We start from the raw sequence: 23,024 nt of genomic DNA on the forward strand, positions 1-23,024 counted from the left end.
GATGACAATCGGTGCTATAGAGGAGTCCGTCACAGAGGAACATAGGGATCGAGAGATGAGCAGATAATCTATACGTGAGAGCGTAGAGTGTGCGGCCGAAATGCATGTATAGTCCCTGTCAGTAGGATGATGAGCCCGCCAAATATCAACCAGTTGAAGGTGGTCTGAAAGTAGGGGAACTCCCAGCTTGGGTATAGAGTGAGTGGAAGGGGGGGTGCCGGATTTATCCAGAACCATGCATGATACTAGATTAAAGTCCCCACCAATGACAATGGGCATATCGAAGTAAGGGGTGAACAGGCCAATCAGTTTTTGGAAGAAAGATTTTGAGTATGTTGTAGGTGCATATATATTCCCAAGAATCAGTGGTTTACCTTTTATCGTCAGGGATGCGATAACATAACGGCCACCCGGGTCGTGGACAGTACGGGACACTGTATGGGGGAATATGCCATTTAATCAGAATCACCACCCCCCGGGCTCTGGAGGAATAAGGGCTGGAGGCAACTACTGACCAACCCAACATAGCTAGCTTGGTCACTTCCGAGGGGATCAGGTGGGTTTCCTTTAAGAAAACAATATCGACATTCTGCTTATTAAGATAAAGAAGTACCTTTCTTCTCTTCGCTGGCGAATTGAATCCTCCCACGTTCCATTTCCCCATCTTTAAGTCAGACATAATGCAGCAGGTAAAACAAAAAGGGCACTCATCTCTCTAGGTATACTCAATGTAACGAAAACAATGAAGGAGAGAGGGGGGAGGAGAGGAGACAAACGCACATAAAACATAGAAATACATATGATACACCACAGGTATTAAGAATCGACAAAAAGACAAATAACATTCAAGCAATATGCAGAAAACAGAACAGACCCTGGGCTTTCGGGGTAAAATGAACAACATCTTAAAAGAGAGATAAACATTAGCGAAAATCAGCAGGAGCATGGGAGAGGGAGGGGCCTCTCTGACCCCGCAAACTAAAGAACGAAACATGTACAGTGAGTACTACCACCAGCTCGCCAATGGTGAGATATAATGGGAGCAACATCTGCTGGAGAGGTAGCCATGGTAAAAGAACATAAATTGAACTATATAGCAATCAGGTCCATACATTGAAGTGACATATAATGAGAATCGACCAGGCTATAACATATGTTAACGAGGTAACGCAGTGTGGAGAACATAACATAACACAAGACAACTACAGGGAGCTGAATGAAGCCATGAAAGCTTTACGAGAGTGAGGAGGAATCACTCATCTGTAAGAGGCAATGGAGGGGACTACGGAAAATAACCAGGGGGCTAGAGACACGGGATCACTGATGTCAGCTGTATTATCCTGGAGAAGGTCACGGAGATAGTTCTCAGCATCCTTAGGAGAGAGAAAGTCTCTGTGGGTGGAGCCATCGTAGATCCGTAAACGGGCTGGGTAGAGCAAGCTAAATTTGCGGCCCTCATTAACAAGCTTCGAACATATAGGAGAAAAGGCCTTACGAGCCCTGGTCAGTTCCACGGAGTAGTCCTGGAAAATGTATAATTTATTTCCCTCCCACTGCAAATCTTTAACACGGCGAGATGCCGACCAAAACGCCATTTTGTGCAGGTAGTTTAGACATCTAAATAGCTTGACACGTGGTCTCGGTTTAGAAGGAGTTGGGGCAGGTCCCACTCTATGTGCCCCTTCAATCACTAAGTCTCGGCATTCCTGAGTGATTCCCAGTAAATCAGGCAACGTATTTCTGACAAAGTGGGCAATCGCCAGCCCTTTAATTGATACAGGTAAACCAACCAGACGTATATTATTGCATCTCAAACTATTTTCAATTTCTCTGACGTCCTAGTGGATGCTGGGAACTCCGTAAGGACCATGGGGAATAGCGGCTCCGCAGGAGACTGGGCACAAAAGAAAAGCTTTAGGACTACCTGGTGTGCACTGGCTCCTCCCCCTATGACCCTCCTCCAAGCCTCAGTTAGATTTTTGTGCCCGACCGAGCAGGGTGCAATCTAGGGGGCTCTCATAAGCTCTTTAGAAAAAAGATAGTTTTAGGTTTTTTATTTTCAGTGAGACCTGCTGGCAACAGGCTCACTGCATCGAGGGACTAAGGGGAGAAGAAGCGAACCTGCCTGCTTGCAGCCAGCTTGGGCTTCTTAGGCTACTGGACACCATTAGCTCCAGAGGGACCGAACACAGGCCCAGCCTCGGAGTCTGGTCCCAGAGCCGCGCCGCCGGCCCCCTTACAGAGCCAGAAGCAAGAAGAGGTCCGGAAAATCGCGGCAGAAGACATCGGTCTTCAACAAGGTAGCGCACAGCACTGCAGCTGTGCGCCATTGCTCCTCATGCACACCTCACACTGCGGTCACTGATGGGTGCAGGGCGCTGGGGGGGGGGCGCCCTGAGCAGCAATAAAAACACCTTGGCTGGCAAAAATACATCACATATAACCCCCAGGGCTATATGGATGTATATTAACCCCTGCCAGATTCCAGAAAAAAGCGGGAGAAAAGTCCGCCGATAAGGGGCGGAGCCTATCTCCTCAGCACACAGGCGCCATTTTCCCTCACAGCTCCGCTGGAAGGACGTCTCCCTGACTCTCCCCTGCAGTCCTGCACTACAGAAAAGGGTAAAACAAGAGGGGGGGGGCACTAATTAGGCGCAGTAATAATATAAACAGCAGCTATAAGGGGAAAAACACTCTGTATAGTGTTATCCCAGTATATATATACAGCGCTCTGGTGTGTGCTGGCATACTCTCCCTCTGTCTCCCCAAAGGGCTAGTGGGGTCCTGTCCTCTATCAGAGCATTCCCTGTATGTGTGCTGTGTGTCGGTACGATTGTGTCGACATGTATGAGGAGGAAAATGATGTGGAGGCGGAGCAATTGCCTGTAATGGAGATGTCACCCCCTAGGGAGTCGACACCTGAGTGGATGGGCTTATGGAAGGAATTACGTGACAGTGTCAGCTCTTTACAAAAGACGGTTGATGACATGAGACAGCCGGCTACTCAGCTTGTGCCTGTCCAGGCGTCTCAAAGACCATCAGGGGCTCTAAAACGCCCGTTACCTCAGATGGCAGATACAGACGCCGACACGGATACTGACTCCAGTGTCGACGATGAAGAGACGAATGTGACTTCCAGTAGGGCCACACGTTACATGATTGAGGCAATGAAAAATGTTTACACATTTCTGATAGTACAAGTACCACTAAAAAGGGTATTATGTTTGGTGAGAAAAAACTACTTGTAGTTTTTCCTGCATCTGAAGAATTAAATGAAGTGTGTGATGAAGCGTGGGTTTCCCCCGATAAAAAACTGATAGTTCCTAAAAGGTATTGGCATCATACCCCTTCCCGCCAGAGGATAGGGCACGTTGGGAAACACCCCCTAGGGTGGATAAAGCGCTCACACGCTTGTCTAAACAGGTGGCACTACCGTCTCCTGATACGGCCACCCTTAAGGAACCTGCTGACAGAAAGCAGGAGAATATCCTAAAATGTATATACACTCACACGGGTGTTATACTGCGACCAGCAATCTCCTCAGCCTGGATGTGCAGTGCTGGGGTGGCTTGGTCGGATTCCCTGACTGAATATATTGATACCCTAGATAGGGACAGTATATTACTGACTATAGAGCATTTAAAAGATGCATTTTTATATATGCGTGATGCACAGAGGGATATTTGCCGACTGGCATCAAGAGTAAGTGCGCTGTCCATTTCTGCCAGAAGAGGGTTATGGACGCGGCAGTGGTCACGTGATGCGGATTCCAAAAGGCATATGGAAGTATTACCTTATAAAGGGGAGGAGTTATTTGGGGTAGGTCTATCAGACCTAGTGGCCACGGCAAATGCTGGGAAATCCACATTTTTACCCCAGGTAGCCTCTCAACATAAGAAGACGCCGTATTATCAGGCGCAGTCCTTTCGGCCCCATAAGGGCAAGCGGGCAAAAGGCTCCTCATTTCTGCCCCGTGGCAGAGGGAGAGGAAAAAGGCTGCAGCAAACAGCCAGTTCCCAGGAACAGAAGCCCTTTCCAGCTTCTGCCAAGTCCTCAGCATGACGCTGGGGCTTTACAAGCGGACTCAGGCACGGTGGGGGCCCGTCTCAAGAATTTCAGCGCGCAGTGGGCTCACTCACAAGTGGACCCCTGGATCCTTCAGGTGGTATCTCAGGGGTACAAATTGGAATTCGAGACGTCTCCCCCTCGCCGTTTCCTAAAGTCTGCTTTACCGACGTCTACCTCCGACAGGGAGGCGGTATTGGAAGCAATTCACAAGCTGTATTCTCAGCAGGTGATAATCAAGGTACCCCTCCTGCAACAGGGAAAGGGGTATTATTCCACGCTGTTTGTGGTACCGAAGCCGGACGGCTCGGTGAGACCTATTTTAAATCTGAAATCCTTGAACACTTACATACAGAGGTTCAAATTCAAGATGGAGTCACTCAGAGCGGTGATTGCGAACCTGGAAGAAGGGGATTATATGGTGTCTCTGGACATCAAGGATGCTTACCTCCATGTCCCAATTTACCCTTCTCACCAAGGGTACCTCAGGTTTGTGGTACAGAACTGCCACTATCAGTTTCAGACGCTGCCGTTTGGATTGTCCACGGCACCCCGGGTCTTTACCAAAGTAATGGCCGAAATGATGATACTCCTCCGAAGGAAAGGAGTTTTAATTATCCCTTACTTGGACGATCTCCTGATAAGGGCAAGATCCAGGGAACAGTTGGTAGTCGCGGTAGCACTATCTCAAGTAGTGTTGCGGCAGCACGGTTGGATTCTCAATATCCCAAAATCGCAGCTGATCCCGACGACACGTCTTCTATTCCTAGGGATGATCCTGGACACAGTGCAGAAAAAGGTGTTTCTCCCGGAGGAGAAAGCCAGGGAGTTATCCGAGCTAGTCAGAAACCTCCTAAAACCAGGCCAAGTCTCAGTGCATCAATGCACAAGGGTCCTGGGAAAAATGGTGGCTTCTTACGAAGCAATCCCATTCGGCAGATTCCACGCAAGAACATTCCAGTGGGACCTGCTGGACAAATGGTCCGGATCGCATCTTCAGATGCATCGGCGGATAACCCTGTCACCAAGGACAAGGGTGTCTCTCCTGTGGTGGTTGCAGAGTGCTCATCTTCTAGAGGGCCGCAGATTCGGCATTCAGGACTGGGTCCTGGTGACCACAGATGCCAGCCTGCGAGGCTGGGGAGCAGTCACACAGGGAAGAAATTTCCAGGGCTTGTGGTCAAGCCTGGAGACATCACTTCACATAAATATCCTGGAATTAAGGGCCATTTACAATGCTCTAAGCCAAGCAAGACCTCTGCTTCAGGGTCAGCCGGTGCTTATCCAGTCGGACAACATCACGGCAGTCGTCCACGTAAACAGACAGGGCGGCACAAGAAGCAGGAGGGCAATGGCAGAAGCTGCAAGGATTCTTCGCTGGGCGGAAAATCATGTGATAGCACTGTCAGCAGTGTTCATTCCGGGAGTGGACAACTGGGAAGCAGACTTCCTCAGCAGGCACGACCTCCACCCGGGAGAGTGGGGACTTCATCCAGAAGTCTTCCACATGATTGTAAACCGTTGGGAAAAACCAAAGGTGGACATGATGGCGTCCCGCCTCAACAAAAAACTGGACAGGTATTGCGCCAGGTCAAGGGACCCTCAGGCAATAGCTGTGGACGCTCTGGTAACACCGTGGGTGTACCAGTCAGTGTATGTGTTCCCTCCTCTGCCTCTCATACCCAAGGTACTGAGAATTATAAGACGGAGAGGAGTAAGAACTATACTCGTGGCTCCGGATTGGCCAAGAAGGACTTGGTACCCGGAACTTCAAGAGATGCTCACAGAGGACCCGTGGCCTCTACCTCTAAGAAGGGACCTGCTCCAGCAAGGACCCTGTCTGTTCCAAGACTTACCGCGGCTGCGTTTGACGGCATGGCGGTTGAACGCCGGATCCTGAAGGAAAAAGGCATTCCGGAGGAAGTCATCCCTACCCTGATCAAAGCCAGGAAGGATGTAACCGCAAAGCATTATCACCGCATTTGGCGAAAATATGTTGCGTGGTGCGAAGCCAGGAAGGCCCCAACGGAGGAATTTCAACTGGGTCGATTCCTGCATTTCCTGCAAACAGGAGTGTCTATGGGCCTCAAATTGGGATCCATTAAGGTTCAGATTTCGGCCCTGTCGATTTTCTTCCAGAAAGAACTGGCTTCAGTTCCTGAAGTTCAGACGTTTGTCAAGGGGGTGCTGCATATACAGCCTCCTTTTGTGCCTCCAGTGGCACCTTGGGATCTCAATGTAGTTTTGGTGTTCCTCAAATCACATTGGTTTGACCCGCTTAAATCTGTGGATTTAAAATATCTCACATGGAAAGTGGTCATGCTGTTGGCCCTGGCTTCGGCCAGGCGCGTGTCAGAATTGGCGGCTTTATCCTGTAAAAGCCCTTATCTGATTTTCCATTCGGACAGGGCGGAATTGAGGACTCGTCCTCAGTTTCTCCCTAAGGTGGTGTCAGCGTTTCACCTGAACCAGCCTATTGTGGTGCCTGCGGCTACTAGGGACTTGCTAGACGTTGTCAGGGCCCTGAAAATATATGTTTCCAGGACGGCTGGAGTCAGAAAATCTGACTCGCTGTTTATCCTGTACGCACCCAACAAGCTGGGTGCTCCTGCTTCTAAGCAGACTATTGCTCGCTGGATCTGTAATACAATTCAGCTTGCGCATTCTGTGGCAGGCCTGCCACAGCCAAAATCTGTAAATGCCCACTCCACAAGGAAGGTGGGCTCATCCTGGGCGGCTGCCCGAGGGGTCTCGGCGTTACAACTTTGCCGAGCTGCTACTTGGTCAGGGTCAAATACCTTTGTAAAATTTTACAAATTTGACACTCTGGCTGAGGAGGACCTTGAGTTCTCTCATTCGGTGCTGCAGAGTCATCCGCACTCTCCCGCCCGTTTGGGAGCTTTGGTATAATCCCCATGGTCCTTACGGAGTTCCCAGCATCCACTAGGACGTCAGAGAAAATAAGAATTTACTTACCGATAATTCTATTTCTCGTAGTCCGTAGTGGATGCTGGGCGCCCATCCCAAGTGCGGATTATCTGCAATACTTGTACATAGTTATTGTTAACAATTCGGGTTATTGTTGTTGTGAGCCATCTATCGAGAGGCTCCTCTGTTATCATGCTGTTAACTGGGTTCATATCACAAGTTGTACGGTGTGATTGGTGTGGCTGGTATGAGTCTTACCCGGGATTCAAAATCCTTCCTTATTGTGTACGCTCGTCCGGGCACAGTATCCTAACTGAGGCTTGGAGGAGGGTCATAGGGGGAGGAGCCAGTGCACACCAGGTAGTCCTAAAGCTTTTCTTTTGTGCCCAGTCTCCTGCGGAGCCGCTATTCCCCATGGTCCTTACGGAGTTCCCAGCATCCACTACGGACTACGAGAAATAGAATTATCGGTAAGTAAATTCTTATTATCGTCTAGCTTGTTCCATATCTGATAATTATCAGATGTCCGTTCCTTAACACTGTGATGAATATCAGCAACTTCATGCAAAGTAGCCCCCAGTTGATTCTCAGCCTGAGTCACTGTGTGTGTAAGAGCTTTCAACTGTGAAGAAATATCTGTGACTGCCTGAGAGAGGAGCTGTGCCATAGTGGACCGTATTGCTTCCACAACATCCCCATAGGTAACAGGGGAATCAGGAGAGCGGCATACCTTGTGTGGAGAATCTGCCAGTTCAGCGGCTGTCTTTTTGGAAGCAGGGGCTGCAGCGTCCGCTCAGAGCGGCGCTTCTCCTGGCGGGGCGCGGGCTGTCCCGGCTGTGAGGCAGAGGTCAAAAAGCGGTCCATCAGGCTGTGCACTGATCGCGGCGGGGTGCTGGCGGTGATGGAGGCTGTAAGCAGCCGTTAAAAGGTGCCGTTCGCGGGGGGGGGGGGGGAGGAGCAGTGTTAGCCTGCTAGCCCATGCAAACCCGGAACCGTAAGTCTTCTGGTAACTAGTTAGTTAATAAAGTTGACTACACTTAGGTGTCCATATCGGGTGAGATCCCATCTGTTTGGCTGCAGAACTCTTCCTGATGATTTTGATTGGAGCATTACTGTATATGTGTGGTTTTATGCCTACATACACTGTAATACTGTGTTGCAGTGTGTGTTTAAATGCCCTTTTATTTTACTTTAGTTGCTTTCTGTGTTAATGCACTGCTATAATTTTGTCAAAATGCTTCAATTCTGTTTGTTTTATATTTTTGTCTAATGTTCAAGCACAGTATCAAACAATTGTCTCTATTAAACTGTTGTATAATCTTAGATTACTGCCAGACTATTGATAAAATCTTCCATTACTAGTACTCTCCTTGCATCTGTATGCTACATTACATTGCCACGCTACAATTGAAATAACTCATAGATAAGTTAATCATGTGACTGTGCAGCCAATATTGCCGTTAAAGGCCTCTCACAGCTATCCACGGTTTATTTTATTTTCATTTGCTAAAGATAAAAACTGAATTAAATATAAAATGAATAGTTTCTTATGGACTCATTAATTTCATTGTGTTGTAAAATGCTTTTGTAGTGTTTAAAACTTTATACTGTGGCACAAACAATTTCTCATTCATTAACCTGGGCTAACAGGATGTTTTTATATTTGTAGATGCACAACGCATCAAAAATGTCACGTACTTAGTGGAGGATATGTACTGGCCAAAGAGTGACATGTAAATGAATGACATGCACACTGTTTGTAAGAAGTATAAAAATGTCCTAGCCTCATATTATCCAGGAATATTGCAATGTCATTTCCTGCCGAGAAATGCCAGATTCATTCCCATAGAATGCTGCCATATGTCCTGTTATCAGTACCTTCCCCCAGCTCTTAATGATGCACAACAGTATTTCATAGTGCAGATATATTGTAATGATGATGTTGGGGTGTGGTGCAATACTGCACAACATTACCCAACCTCACAAGGTGGTGTTGCCAAGCACAGTGAGTCTTCAATAGGTTGGCAGCATTGGAAATCTTACAACAGAGAGAGACTGGTAAAAGCTGAAAAAGGGAGAAGTAACTAACAACAATAAGAACAAAAAGAGAAAAAAAAGAGCTTCAAGAATGCAGTTTAATTATATTTGGTAAAAAACAAAGAAACCTAAGACATCTGTAATGTCTGCAGTTTGGTTTTTTGAAGATTCATGAAGTGGGGCCTGCTGAGGTTGTCCCTAAGGTGGTGAAGCAACCAGCTTAGTTGTCTAGCTCAATCCATTGCTTTGGCAATGCTGATGGAGTTTAAGGTTTTGTTCGCTTAGCCTATGATCACTCCATCTCAGGTTAAAAGACTAGCAGAAGCAGTTCCAGGAACTTCAGCATTAGCTGATGTCCTGTCTTGGGCCTGAGTATTGAAACATACTGCCTTGAGGTTGAAACGTACTCAAAAATTGCTGTAAAGGCTGTTTGTGGAGCTAGGCGTCCCTAAGACTGATAACAGACAGCACCATAAGCAGCATGTCCATCTGCCCAGATTCACTGATTCAGATATGTCGTTTGAGTAGGATGGAGCAATTTCAGTAAGATTTTGACCTGGATTACTCAGTTTTATATATTGAAGAGTCTGCATCTGGTCAGGATATTAAGGTCCTCCAGATTTCCTCGGGGAATAGCTTCAGAAAGATGAAAGCAAAAAAGAAGGGTTGTTCTAGCCCTTCCTTCACGCAATTCTCAGAGCTGCTAGGATAACTATGGTTAAGACCAGCTAAAAAGTTTACTGTGCCATGGCGATTTCCTAAAGTATACCCAATTTAATCAGAAGATGTGGCAAATGGAGAGGAACCAGGCAATCGAAAAATGGTCCTAAGAAAAGGCATTCAAGCTAATAGCTTTAATATACCAGATAACAGTAATAGCATTTTGAGTATCTGGGGGAGTCAGAGAAGCCACCAGAAAACCAGGTCTAACTGTGGCGGGTGACAGATCGACCAAACAGATAATTTTGAACAGTCTTGAACCTACAATCCTTTATTTGTAAGCATGCAACTAGACAAGTTCAATGTGAAATATTTAAGATCCGTTATCTACTCTTTGGAATGAGGAGTATGCCTACCATCTTTAGACATAAAAGATGCATACCTCCGTGTTCCTATTTTGCATGAGCTTCAGTCTGTTTTCAGGTTCAGGGTTCTGTCCTTTGATTTGACCATGGCTCAAAAAGTCTTTTCAAAGATAATGGCAGTCATGGGGCTTTGATAAGATCACAAAAAATAAAATGCATCCCTTATTTAGAACAACCTTACGGCTAAAGCAAGTTTGCTTGCCGTATTGCAGGTCAATCTTAAGGACCGCAGCAGTACCTCATTCATCTTGGTTTAATTTCAAATCTTTGCAAATACAACTTTATACCAAGTCTACAAGTTGGGTCTCCACTGGTATCCCGGCAGATGAATGCTTGGCTGGGGGAGGGGCTGCGAGCGCAGCAAGCCCCTTGCGGGCTCGGTGGCGACCGCAGGCTCTATTCCCACTCTATGGGTGTTGTGGACACCCACGAATGGGAATAGTCCCTGCTAGTCGGCATGCCGACTGTTGGGATTCTCAGTGGGCGGGGTGTAGGGGGAGGTGTTGTGGCCCACGGTCTCCTGACTGCCAGTCACATAACTGCATCCCAAGTCTACGAATGTTATTCCTGGGGGTATTTTTTTTACACAATGATGCAGTGAGTTTTTTCTTATGTAGTTGGTGACAAGGGTGGTGAGCACCCAAACTTATTCAGTTTGCTTTTAGGAAAAAGTTTTTGATGTTTTTGTTCTTTTGTGACTATTCAGTACAACAGGCTTCATTCAAGAAGTTTTCAGCTCTGCATTCTAAAGAATCGGTCTAATCAGTTGGTTGGATGTTGAGACTGCTCAAACAACAAGACATTCTCTGAGATGGGGGTTAAGGAGGAAAAACTTTAACAAATGCGGGTTGTTTTTGATTCTTGTGGACATCTGATTGACATTTTAAAGTAATATTTTGAAGAACAATAGCAATGAAGGTCACCTTTTTACATTGAAGATTTAATGACGTTAAAAAGGCTATGGCTAAAATGGAATGCATAATCACTGATCTTTTCATTATGTGCTCTGCTCGAATGGGTCCAAGTCACATATGCTCCAAAAGTGAATGTGAACAGCGATCTTGGTTGTCAGAATACTGTTTGCCTGCAGCTGCAAGTAATCTGCCAGATGGCATGCTAAGGAGCTCAAAGTACCAGGACTGCGTCAACCGTTTGTCTAAAATGGATCGCAGCAACTGCAAAGGATTTCCTTGTAATGTGAAGCTGCTTTCAGGTTATCTACATTATGAGGAATGATAGTTGTTATGAATAACGGTCCTGGACAGTATCTCAACATTTAATTTATGGCTAAATACGATCTATAATTAACAGAATACTGTAGACTTGGCATGTTTATTGTAGTAGGCCCCTGCACATTCTGGCTGATACGTTGATATACTATAAGCTACAAACATTGTGGATTTTACTAATGCAGTAGTAAGCAATTTCAGAGTTACCTACTGCTGTGCAGCACATTGCCTGAAACCTGTGTATTTGTTTTGTATATGTAGTTCACTTGACCGTATTATCTCTCTGACACAAACTAACTGCACTACAGATCTCCCTACTATGTGTGGTGCGTAGTGGATTCTGAGCCGCGCATGCATGTTGAAGTTGGTATGCCAGTCCATAAAAAACAGGAATGTGAGTGGGAGCTATGAGAAAACACTGTCGATGTTCTAACCTGGCATCTAAACTATTCCTATGCCAATTGTGAAGTAGATTGATTCAAAGGTTTGGCTATGATTGAGCTATTACGTTTCATTGTTCTATATTAGTAGGGATTGTCCTGTCAATGAAGGAGTCATTAAAGGTCTTTACATGGGCAGAGCAGTTTGTCCCTGCAATTTCAGCTGTATTCATTCTGTGAGTGGAGAATTGTCTGGCATACCTCCTAAATTCACACTCTATTCTTCCAGGAGAGTGGTCTGTTCATCAGAAGACATTCTGCCACAGAGATTTGATGGCCTTGAGACACAACAACAAAGTAGGCCGATTCTGTTCCAGGGACCTGTATGGCTCCATAGCGTAGCGTCAGTTCCATGGATATTTCAGATGGGGGTTATCTTGCAAAACAAGTTCCAGTCATTCTTATTGCCCCTGATTTGGCCAAGGAGAGCCGGGTACTGAGAAAAAGCGTGGCAAAAAATTCTTGGGGGTGTCTTTTTCAATGGGAGGATCTGTTAATCCTGGTTTTCTTTGAGGCTTCACTTTTGAAGACAGGATTTTAAGCCAAAGTTGTTTATTTTTTGTTTTTCAGAAGTTATTCAAACCATGATTTTAAGACTAGAAAACCAGTGTCTGCACAGAATCATCAGAGTATCCATAAAGCTATTCTCCGACAGTTGAATAGCGGCGCTATTCAATACAGCGACGAGTGACCCTCAATTGTCGGGAATACTTCTCTCATCCCCGGGGGATGAGAGAAGAAACCCGACAAAAGTGCTGCCTCGCGGCCGGCGCAAGGCTGAGTCTGTCGGGAATCAGCCTCGCGCCGGGGAGTTAAGTCGGAGAATGCCCGTTCTCCCGACAATTCAACCTGTTTAGTCGGCGAGAACGGGCCATCGCTGACTTAACTGGAGCTGAATTGAATAGCGTCGGGAGCTAATTCCCGGCGCTATGCAACTGTCGGAGAATAGAATTGACCCCATGGTGTTAGGATACTAGTATACATTCTTCTAATGTTTCATGAAACTCGCAGACATTTGCATTTAATGTTCACTCCCGAGAATTCTACAATCCAATGAAAATGGCCTATTTGCTGTACTCGCAGCGGAGGTTTGCGAATTGTCAGCCTTATGTGATGTGACAGAAGTACATGAAAAAGTGGGGTGACCTTCCTGGACCCCACTCCCTCAATAAAATGACAATTTCATTTGCAGAATCTGTTAGTGGCCATAAGGAAAGTACCGGAGACTTTTACATTGCGTTAAATGGATGGTTTGTGCATTTTTTTTTTGGGGGGGGGGGTTAAAGTGAAAAAAAATACAAAGAAGCAAACTTTGTTGATTACTTTCATACGAACAAAATAAAAAATGCAAAAAAAGATGCTTCAGGGATACTTGGAAATGACTAAAAATGTTTTTGAAAAAGAACTATAACCAATAATTTTTCAAAAAGTTATTACATTTGGGGTGCATAAGTGTACATGATTGTATTGGTTCAGGTCCTTGTGTCTAAGGATTTTGTGCTCTCTGTGTCTAAATGTATCCTCTAGGAATATGCCATGGTGACAGCGTCCCCCAGATGGAGGAAGGAGAAAATAGTATTTTTAATGCTTACTGTTAAATCCATGTCCCCAAGTCCATCTGGGGGACATGACGTTCCCTCCCGTGTTAGTTCTCTGTGTGTGTGCCTATTTTGTTTAGTTTACACTATATTTGTGAAGCTTTGTAAGTTTTAAAAAGGACAAGGGGGGATTTATACTTTTTACTGAGTGCCATCACCTGTGTCCCTAACTCAATTCCATGGTGTCAGCATTCCACAGATGGATTACAAGAAAATGATTGAACATTAAATTATAAGTGCCTGGTTTTTCCCTTTGTTTTCTTTTTGCAGAGTCTATAAAATGATTGGTGAATTATGAGACTATTGAAGTGAAATGATCAGTCATTTCCTAATGTCAAGAGTTGTCTTAAGGCCCATACACACTTGACGATGCACACATCGTTAACGACCGTCGTTAACGACTTCCCTTAAACTTCCCTTGAACAGCTGAGCAAACGACATGAGCATACACACTACCAACGACCAAAGACGAAAGACCACAGACCAAAGACCAAAGACCATTCATCGTTGAAGCATCCAAGCTGAACAGTTTATTAATATAATGAGCTGGGAACAGGGCTGGTGAACAGTGGCTTGGTCGTTGGTCTTTCACACCATACACATTCAACGACGTCTCTGGTCGTTAACGACCATAGTGGAAATTGAGCATACATGCTCCACAGATAAGCGAGGGTCGTTAACGTCCCGCGGGGCCGCGCATGGGTGGTCGTCGGATGCATACACACTTGACGATATAATGAGCGACGTCGTTGATGAGGGCTGAAATGAACGACGTCGTTCATTTTATCGTCAAGTGTGTATGGGCCTTTACTAATAAAATGTATGTTTGTTCCCCAGAAATGTTTGTTTGTGTTGTGCTTTTCTCTTAAAACTGTAAATAAATCTCAGTAATCTGCAAAGTGATGCCATACATTTTTGTATAGCCTCAGCAATCCTAGTGCTCTCCGAGGTAAACTCAGTGCTACATTTGTGCTTTGGTTGTATCCTTGTTTCTGTGTGGATGCTTGGGATGTCGTGAGCTGCAGTCACATGATACGTCACTAACTGAATGTTCTCTCTTGCCAGGAGGGGACCTTCTGCACCTAAGTTTGGACCAAGGAATGACAAGATCAGACAGTAAGTCTGTAGTGTCAGCTGGAAAGTGAACTATACAAGTTTCAGTGCTGTGGAGTTATATTTAAAATTGCATGTTTACATGTTTGTATTGCAGATGGACTGTGCATAGTTTTAGGTTATATGGTATTATTTCTATACCGCTTCTCTATCTTCCGACAAGAGAGTGGAAGATTGTGTAATATGTTATAGCTGACCCGTGCCAGACTGCTCTCGCAAAAATAATAGCTTCACTATTATATTAACGACCAGTTTGTCAGGCTTTCAGAGCATGAGCATTTAATAATTATAACATTATAATATACTGGCGCTTTTCTGCTTCTCTCCAATTTACCACTTGGTGATCAGTTGCCACAATCCAGTTTGTCTACAGTGCTGAAGCCATAGGGGCGGAGCCTGAGCTGGACAAATCTTTGTGTACAAATGCAAACGGAAGGGTTTTTGCATACAGTGCATCCTCAGATGCCCCTATACACATTTTGACATATGGGGGGGAAGCTGGACTGCACACCCTAATTCCAAACATAATGAGAGGTGCTACAGTGCTGAGACTTGTAGTGCCACACAGAAAAAAAAAAGCGAAAATGCTGGTGTACACTGCCACTCCCATTCCACTCCCACAAGTCATGGCGGTTCCGTGCGCTCGCACTGCTGCTGCCCTGAAACGCCCAATTTGATTTAAATCCAGATCCAGCTAAGTTCCGTCCAGCTCAGAATAGGACAGGCATATGCAAAATGCAACACAGAAAAAAGGGAAAATGCAGGTGCACATTCTTAGTACTGCTAATCAGAACAATTATATTAAACTCGCTGATATTTAAGTAAAGGTGGATACACACTATAAGATTATCTGTCCAGTCTTTCTTGTTGGAACAAAAATCTGGTAATGTATGGGAGCAAATGACAATTGACCATTTGCTCCTAAACATTGAAAAACGGCTAAAAATGGTTATTCAGACAAATTGGTTAAATCCGTTTGATTTAACCATTTTAGCTGAACAACCATTTTTATCCGTTTTTTGGAATTTGGGAGCAAGTGGTTGATTGTCATTTGCTCCCAGACATTACCAGATTTTTGTTCCAACCAGTCAGATTGGACAGATGCTCTTCTAGTGTGTATCCAGCTTAAAATTGAAGTACTTAGCATGATTTTGGCCAAATATATGGGCCCACTTACTGTGGGCCCCGTACCCCATCAGGAGGTCCCGTGCTCTGGACTTGATCTTTAGGAATGTTAGTGATCCACCTGATGAGGTCACCTGATCGTGGTGGTGACGTCATCTCCAAACGCCATCAGAGCAGGCAGACTACATGTGGGTACAGTCTGAAAGAGGTCTACCTAACAATAATTTAAAGTTCAGCTTGCGGTGTGAACGAGATCTGACCCAGCTGTGACATAGTTGGAACCGTGTTTGAAAACCTGGGTTGGACCCAGCAGTTTGGTGGAAAATGGGTATTGGCCTCTATTCTGTGTGTCCTGTGTGTGTGACATGAGAGTGGAGGGACACAGAGCGATAAATTTTTATGACTATTATGTAAACTACAGATACGTTAGTGCTATAACTTTGTAATTGTAATATTTTTGTATTTTAGTAAATATTTCTAAAAACCATCTAAATTAAGAACAACAAGTTTTAAATCCCTGAAGCAGGCCTGGCTAACCTGTGGCTCTCACAACTATCAGTTGTGAAACTATAAGTTCAAGAATACCATCCCACCGATCAGCTGGTAATGCATGCTGGGACTTTTAGTTTCACAACAGCTGGAGAGCCGCAGGTTGGCCAGGCATGCCGTAAAGCTTTGGGTGCTCAGTGGCCCAAGAATATTCATGACCTTTACCATACCACCACTTCTAAATTTCCGCTTCGGCTGCTGCATATTGGAGAATGGTAACCTCCTAATAAAAATATTTTCTTAATTACTTAGTGCTCTCAAAATTGGTATCAGACATCTGTCATCCTTCTATTCAGCCTCTGAGGATTGTCTGCTTCCTGTTTGCTAGGTCTTGTTTTGGGTTCTCTTGATGTCATACCTCAGCCCAAGTGACTCCACACATACTGTATAAGTACTCTGCAGCCATTGGGAAAGTGGAATGTTATAATAGAGTAGTAGTGTGACTGGTATTGTTATAGTGATACAGCATTCCTGCAGAGTGATCGCATGATGGCCCGAGATCTCAGTCATTACATTATTTCCCCATATAGTTTCAGCTTTCTCTTTAAAATTGGCAAATTCCATTGCTATAAGATAATCTTTTGTGTACATTTTGTGTTTCTGGAAGCAAACTGACCCCTTTCCAGCATTTGCAGATCATCCATGAGTTTCTAGACGTTCTTTACCTAGCATGCTGTTGCAGAACACATTAATAGTAGGTGTCTTATTAGCAGCAAAGCCTGACTGTTTGATCCCAGAAATATCCTGTGTTGGGTCTGGTGCTAAGCCAGGATCTCTTGCCAGAGGCTCTGAGGCCTGTGCACAAATCTAGGATGTGTCACACAGCCATCTGCACACACATCACTCGTTGCTGTCATGTGAAAAAGGGGCAATTTATCAGAAATGCAAAAAGGGATGATTATCGCCTTTTAGGCCAAGGGTGTCCCTATTTCCGAAACAGTGCAGTTTGTTACACGCTTTGCGTGCTGCTGTGGTGAAGGTTCATTGTGACTGGACAAATGGCACCATTGTGAATAACATATGTGGAAACTGCAGAGCACCAAGTGCCATTGATATGAGAGGTGAACGTCCGTGTGAGGGACGACCTACACACTACAGTGGAGCAGCTCACCGTCAAAGTGTGCTTGTGCCAACCTACCAGCACCTTATCGAGTCACTCCCAACCCGTCTAGCTGCTGTCCGTGCTGTACATGGCGGTTACTCTGGCCATTAGCTGGTGGTCATAATAATGTGACTCAACTCTCTCTCTCTCTCTCATATATATATATATATATATATATATATATATATATATGTGTGTGTGTGTGTATGTATATGTATATATATATATTATAATACACTGCTCAAAAAAATAAAGGGAACACTTAAACAACACAATGTAACTCCAAGTCAATCACACTTCTGTGAAATCAAACTGTCCACTTAGGAAGCAACACTGGTTGACAGTCAATTTCACATGCTGTTGTGCAAATGGAATAGACAACAGGTGGAAACTGTAGGCAATTAGCAAGACACCCCCAATAAAGGAGTTGTTCTGCAGGTGGTGACCACAGACCACTTCTCAGCTTCTATGCTTTCTGGCTGATGTTTTGGTCACTTTTGAAAGCTGGCGGTGCTTTCACTCTAGTGGTAGCATGAGACGGATTCTACAACCCACACAAGTGGCTCAGGTAGTGCAGCTCATCCAGGATGGCACATCAATGCGAGCTGTGGCAAGAAGGTTTGCTGTGTCTGTCAGCGTAGTGTCCAGAGCATGGAGGCGCTACCAGGAGACAGGCCAGTACATCAGGAGACGTGGAGGAGGCCGTAGGAGGGCAACAACCCAGCAGCAGGACCGCTACCTCCGCCTTTGTGCAAGGAGGAATAGGAGGAGCACTGCCAGAGCCCTGCAAAATGACCTCCAGCAAGCCACAAATGGGCATGTGTCTACTCAAACGATCAGAAACAGACTCCATGAGGGTGGTATGAGGGCCCGAAGTCCACAGGTGGGGGTTGTGCTTACAGCCCAACACCATGCAGGACGTTTGGCATTTGCCAGAGAACACCAAGATTGGCAAATTCGCCACTGGCGCCCTGTGCTCTTCACAGATGAAAGCAGGTTCTCACTGAGCACGTGTGACAGACGTGACAGAGTCTGGAGATGCCAAGGAGAACGTTCTGCTGCCTTCAGCATCCTCCAGCATGACCGGTTTGGCAGTGGGTCAGTAATGGTGTGGGGTGGCATTTCTTTGGGGGGCCGCACAGCCCTCCATGTGCTCGCCAGAGGTAGCCTGACTGCCATTAGGTACCGAGATGAGATCCTCAGACCTCTTGTGAGACCATATGCTGGTGCGGTTGGCCCTGGGTTCCTCCTAATGCAAGACAATGCTAGACCTCATGTGGCTGGAGTGTGTCAGCAGTTTCTGCAAGACGAAGGCATTGATGCTATGGACTGGCCCGCCCGTTCCCCAGACCTGAATCCAATTGAGCACATCTGGGACATCATGTCTCGCTCCATCCATCACAGACTGTCCAGGAGTTGGCGGATGCTTTAGTCCAGGTCTGGGAGGAGATCCCTCAGGAGACCATCCGCCACCCCATCAGGAGCATGCCCAGGCGTTGTAGGGAGGTCATACAGGCACGTGGAGGCCACACACACTACTGAGCCTCATTTTGACGTGTTCTAAGGACATTACATCAAAGTTGGATCAGCCTGTAGTGTGTTTTTCCACTTTAATTTTAAGTGTGACTCCAAATCCAGACCTCCATGGGTTAATAAATTTGATTTCCATTGATAATTTTTGTGTGATTTTGTTGTCAGCACATTCAACTATGTAAAGAACAAAGTATTTAATAAGAATATTTCATTCATTCAGATCTAGGATGTGTTATTTTAGTGTTCCCTTTATTTTTTTGAGCAGTGTATATTTGTGTGTATTTGTAATGTGTAACATTACTGCACCTTTAAATGCACATTACATTTGCATTAATGTTGAGTGATAGATTTGTTTTTCCTGTACCCATCCACATACTTGTTTTCCTTCCATGCTGGAGACGAGAATAGCTATTTTGTCACAAATCCCATTATAACGAAAATCCACGTGTGTCATTTGGAAGAAGTAAGCGGAATGCAGATCAAATCCGCTCTGTGACTGAATAAAGCAGAATGTGTTTCCATTTGCAGAACTGTGAATAATGTTCTTTTCCAAAACATCTGTGCCACCCTTTACCCTTTCCCGCTCAAAGTCGCTAAACTATGATTATACATCGAGGAGTTGAAGCGAAGCGACCTAGCTCTCGGGATGATTGCATCACATTTGGCACTTGAGTCTGGAGATATAGTTTACCGTGATCCTGCAATTCAGTTTAGCGCATTGCACACGGCGCTCTAGTCATTCCATAGTTTACCGTGACTACTGCTCGGGCTTAGTCGGGTAAACAGCATTTTCCGACTTAAGTGTCGAGTGAAATGCTCTAACTGCACGCTGAAGCACTGCAACTAGCTTCAAGGCCCTAGATAAGAGTGGATTTCTGCTTACACCTAAGGAGGTGGGAGCAGAAATCCAATAATCATGGGTTTACAACACGGGCAGTTGATTAGTTCTGGTCATTCATTCCGGTAGCTTCATCCCCTCGCTTCTAATTGAAACCCTCCCCCCATTATTTCTGGGATGTTAAAACTTGGTAGCAAAAATGGGAGGCATTGGATATGCCGGCTGTCGGGATTCCAGCGCTCAGCATACCGGTGCCGGGATCCCGACAGCCGGCATACCGACAACTGTTCTCCCTCTTGGGGGGGTCCACAACACCCCTTGAGGGAAAATAAATAGCGTAGAGTTTTGCGCTCGCCCCCGCTGCCGGCATGCTGGCAGTCTGGATACCAACGCCACTATGCTTGGCGCCAGGATCCCGACAGCCGGCATAACGTAGTACACCCAGCTAAAACATAGGAAACCTATAGCATCAACATATTGTTGTGATCATACTAGAACTTTGAGCAAACAAACTTGCTGCAGTCATTGCAATTGTTAAAGCATTACTAACCACCTGTAGAAGGGATGGTGAGGCTTAACAGTTGGTCTTCAAAGTACAGTTTCAGTGGTGTAAATCACAGTTCACATTCTCTGTGCTTCCTTTTTACTGTATTTCCTCCTTGTAATGATGGTATGTGAACTTTGACTCTTGGCCACTGACTAGAGATGTCTTCCAATAGGGAATATTTGCCTACATGCAGTTTTGAAGATTTAGTGTTCCCTAGCCGTAATGTGAACGAATGTGATCTTGTTGCTGTAAATAGGATGAAGCGTGCACGTCCAAGTATGTTTCATTTAAACTATCTGCAGATTACTGGATATGTGGAGGTAGCGGGATGCTTCTTTTATAAGCCTAAATTTGATTTTCTAGTGTAGGTCTGAACTTTAAGGTCTAAATTTGTGAAGTTACAGTATACTAGGTATAGACTGTGCAGTTATTGTGCCAATCGGCCCATTCTCGGCTGGTGGGTATGATTATTCCACAGTATGTACACAGCACATGGAGCCAACTGTCGTTGATAGCTTTGTGCTCACAAGGTAGGTTGGCACGCTTTTGGATTTTCAGTTGGAAAAACAGCTGCTTCTTGGTGTGTTTGTGAAGTGGTGTAACCGACCTATCGGGGAATCCTCGGGTCATAAAAGTACAAACACGCACCTACTAATTTCTCTAACGTCCTAGTGGATGCTGGGGACTCCGTAAGGACCATGGGGAATAGACGGGCTCCGCAGGAGACTGGGCACTCTAAGAAAGATTTAGTACTACTGGTGTGCACTGGCTCCTCCCTCTATGCCCCTCCTCCAGACCTCAGTTAGAATCTGTGCCCGGACGGAGCTGGGTGCATTTTAGTGAGCTCTCCTGAGCTTGCGAATAAGAAAGTATTTTAGTTAGGTTTTATATTTTCAGAGAGCTTCTGCTGGCAACAGACTCTCTGCTACGTGGGACTGAGGGGAGAGAAGCAAACCTACTAACTGCGGCTAGGTTGCGCTTCTTAGGCTACTGGACACCATTAGCTCCAGAGCGATCGAACACAGGAACTTAACCTTGGTCGTCCGTTCCCGGAGCCGCGCCGCCGTCCCCCTCGCAGAGCCAGAAGACAGAAGCCGGCGGGTGAAGCAAGAAGACGTCAAAATCGGCGGCAGAAGACTCCTGTCTTCATATGAGGTAGCGCACAGCACTGCAGCTGTGCGCCATTGCTCCCACGCTAACCCACACACTCCGGTCACTGTAGGGTGCAGGGCGCAGGGGGGGGCGCCCTGGGCAGCAATTGAGTACCTCCTGGCAAAATAGGGCATATATACAGCTGGGCACTGTAATATGCATGAGCCCCCGCCATTATTTTTACACAAAATCGCGGGACAGAAGCCACCAGTGCCATTTTCTCTCCACAGCTCCGCTGAGAGGAAGCTCCCCAGGCTCTCCCCTGCAGACTCACGGTAGAAAGAGGGTAAAAAGAGAGGGGAGGGGGGGGGGGCACATAAATTTAGCGCAATAATCACAAATACAGCAGCTACTGGGTAAACACTAAGTTACTGTGTAATTCCTGGGTTATATAGCGCTGGGGTGTGTGCTGGCATACTCTCTCTCTGTCTCTCCAAAAGGCCTTGTGGGGGTCCTGTCCTCAAATAGAGCATCCCCTGTGTGCGTGTGGTGTGTCGGTACGATTGTGTCGACATGTTTGACGAGGAAGGCTATGTGGAGGCAGAGCAGGTGCAGATGAATGACGTGTCTCCGCCGACGGCGCCGACACCTGGTTGGATGGATATGTGGAAGGTGTTAAATGATAATGTAAACTCCTTGCATAAAAGGTTGGATAAAGCTGAAGCCTTGGGACAGTCGGGGTCTCAGCCCATGCCTGATCCTACAGCGCAGAGGCCGTCAGGGTCTCAGAAGCGCCCACTATCCCAAATTGTTGACACAGATATCGACACGGATTCTGACTCCAGTGTCGATGGCGATGATGCAAAATTGCAGCCTAAAATGATTAAAGCCATCCGCTACATGATTATAGCAATGAAGGATGTATTGCACATATCAGAGGTAAACCCTGTCCCTGACAAGAGGGTTTATATGTTTGGGGAGAAAAAGCAAGAAGTGACTTTTCCCCCTTCACATGAGTTAAATGAGTTATGTGAAAAAGCGTGGGATTCTCCTGATAGGAAAGTGCTGATTTCCAAAAGGTTACTTATGGCGTACCCTTTCCCGCCAACGGACAGGATGCGCTGGGAATCCTCCCCTAGGGTAGACAAAGCTTTGACACGCTTATCTAAGAAGGTGGCCCTGCCGTCACAGGATACGGCCTCCCTAAAGGATCCTGCGGATAGGAAGCAGGAAGGTATCCTGAAGTCTGTTTATACACATTCAGGTACTCTACTGAGGCCGGCAATTGCGTCGGCCTGGATGTGTAGTGCGGTAGCAGCATGGACAGATACTCTGTCTGAGGAACTGGATACCTTGGACAAGGATACTATTTTACTGACCCTGGGGCATATAAAAGACGCTGTCCTATATATGAAGGATGCCCAGAGGGACATTTGCCTACTGGGCTCTAGAATAAATGTAATGTCGATTTCTGCCAGAAGGGTCCTGTGGACTCTGCAATGGACAGGTGATGCCGACTCTAAAAAGCACATGGAGGTTTTACCTTATAAGGGTGAAGAATTGTTTGGGGACGGTCTCTCGGACCTAGTTTCCACAGCTACGGCTGGGAAGTCAAATTTTTTGCCATATATTCCCTCACAGCCTGAGAAAGCACCGTATTACCAAATGCAGTCCTTTCGATCACAAAAAGGCAGGAAAGTCAGAGGTGCTTCCTTTCTTGCCAGAGGCAGGGGTAGAGGAAAG

General features: G+C 45.9%; 1 protein-coding gene across 3 annotated transcripts in view; it reads left to right on the top strand.

Annotated features, from left to right (window-relative positions):
* Window positions 1-23,024, top strand: part of VAMP4 (vesicle associated membrane protein 4) — a 132,558-nt gene that overhangs the window by 67,170 nt on the left and 42,364 nt on the right. For all 3 annotated transcript variants that reach the window (XM_063939992.1, XM_063939993.1, XM_063939994.1), the window contains exon 4: window positions 14,448-14,498. In XM_063939992.1, coding sequence (XP_063796062.1) covers window positions 14,448-14,498 — 51 coding nt within the window. The remainder of the gene's footprint in view (window positions 1-14,447; window positions 14,499-23,024) is intronic.

The sequence above is a fragment of the Pseudophryne corroboree genome, chromosome 9 (assembly GCF_028390025.1).
Source record: "Pseudophryne corroboree isolate aPseCor3 chromosome 9, aPseCor3.hap2, whole genome shotgun sequence".
Classification (NCBI taxonomy): domain Eukaryota; kingdom Metazoa; phylum Chordata; class Amphibia; order Anura; family Myobatrachidae; genus Pseudophryne; species Pseudophryne corroboree.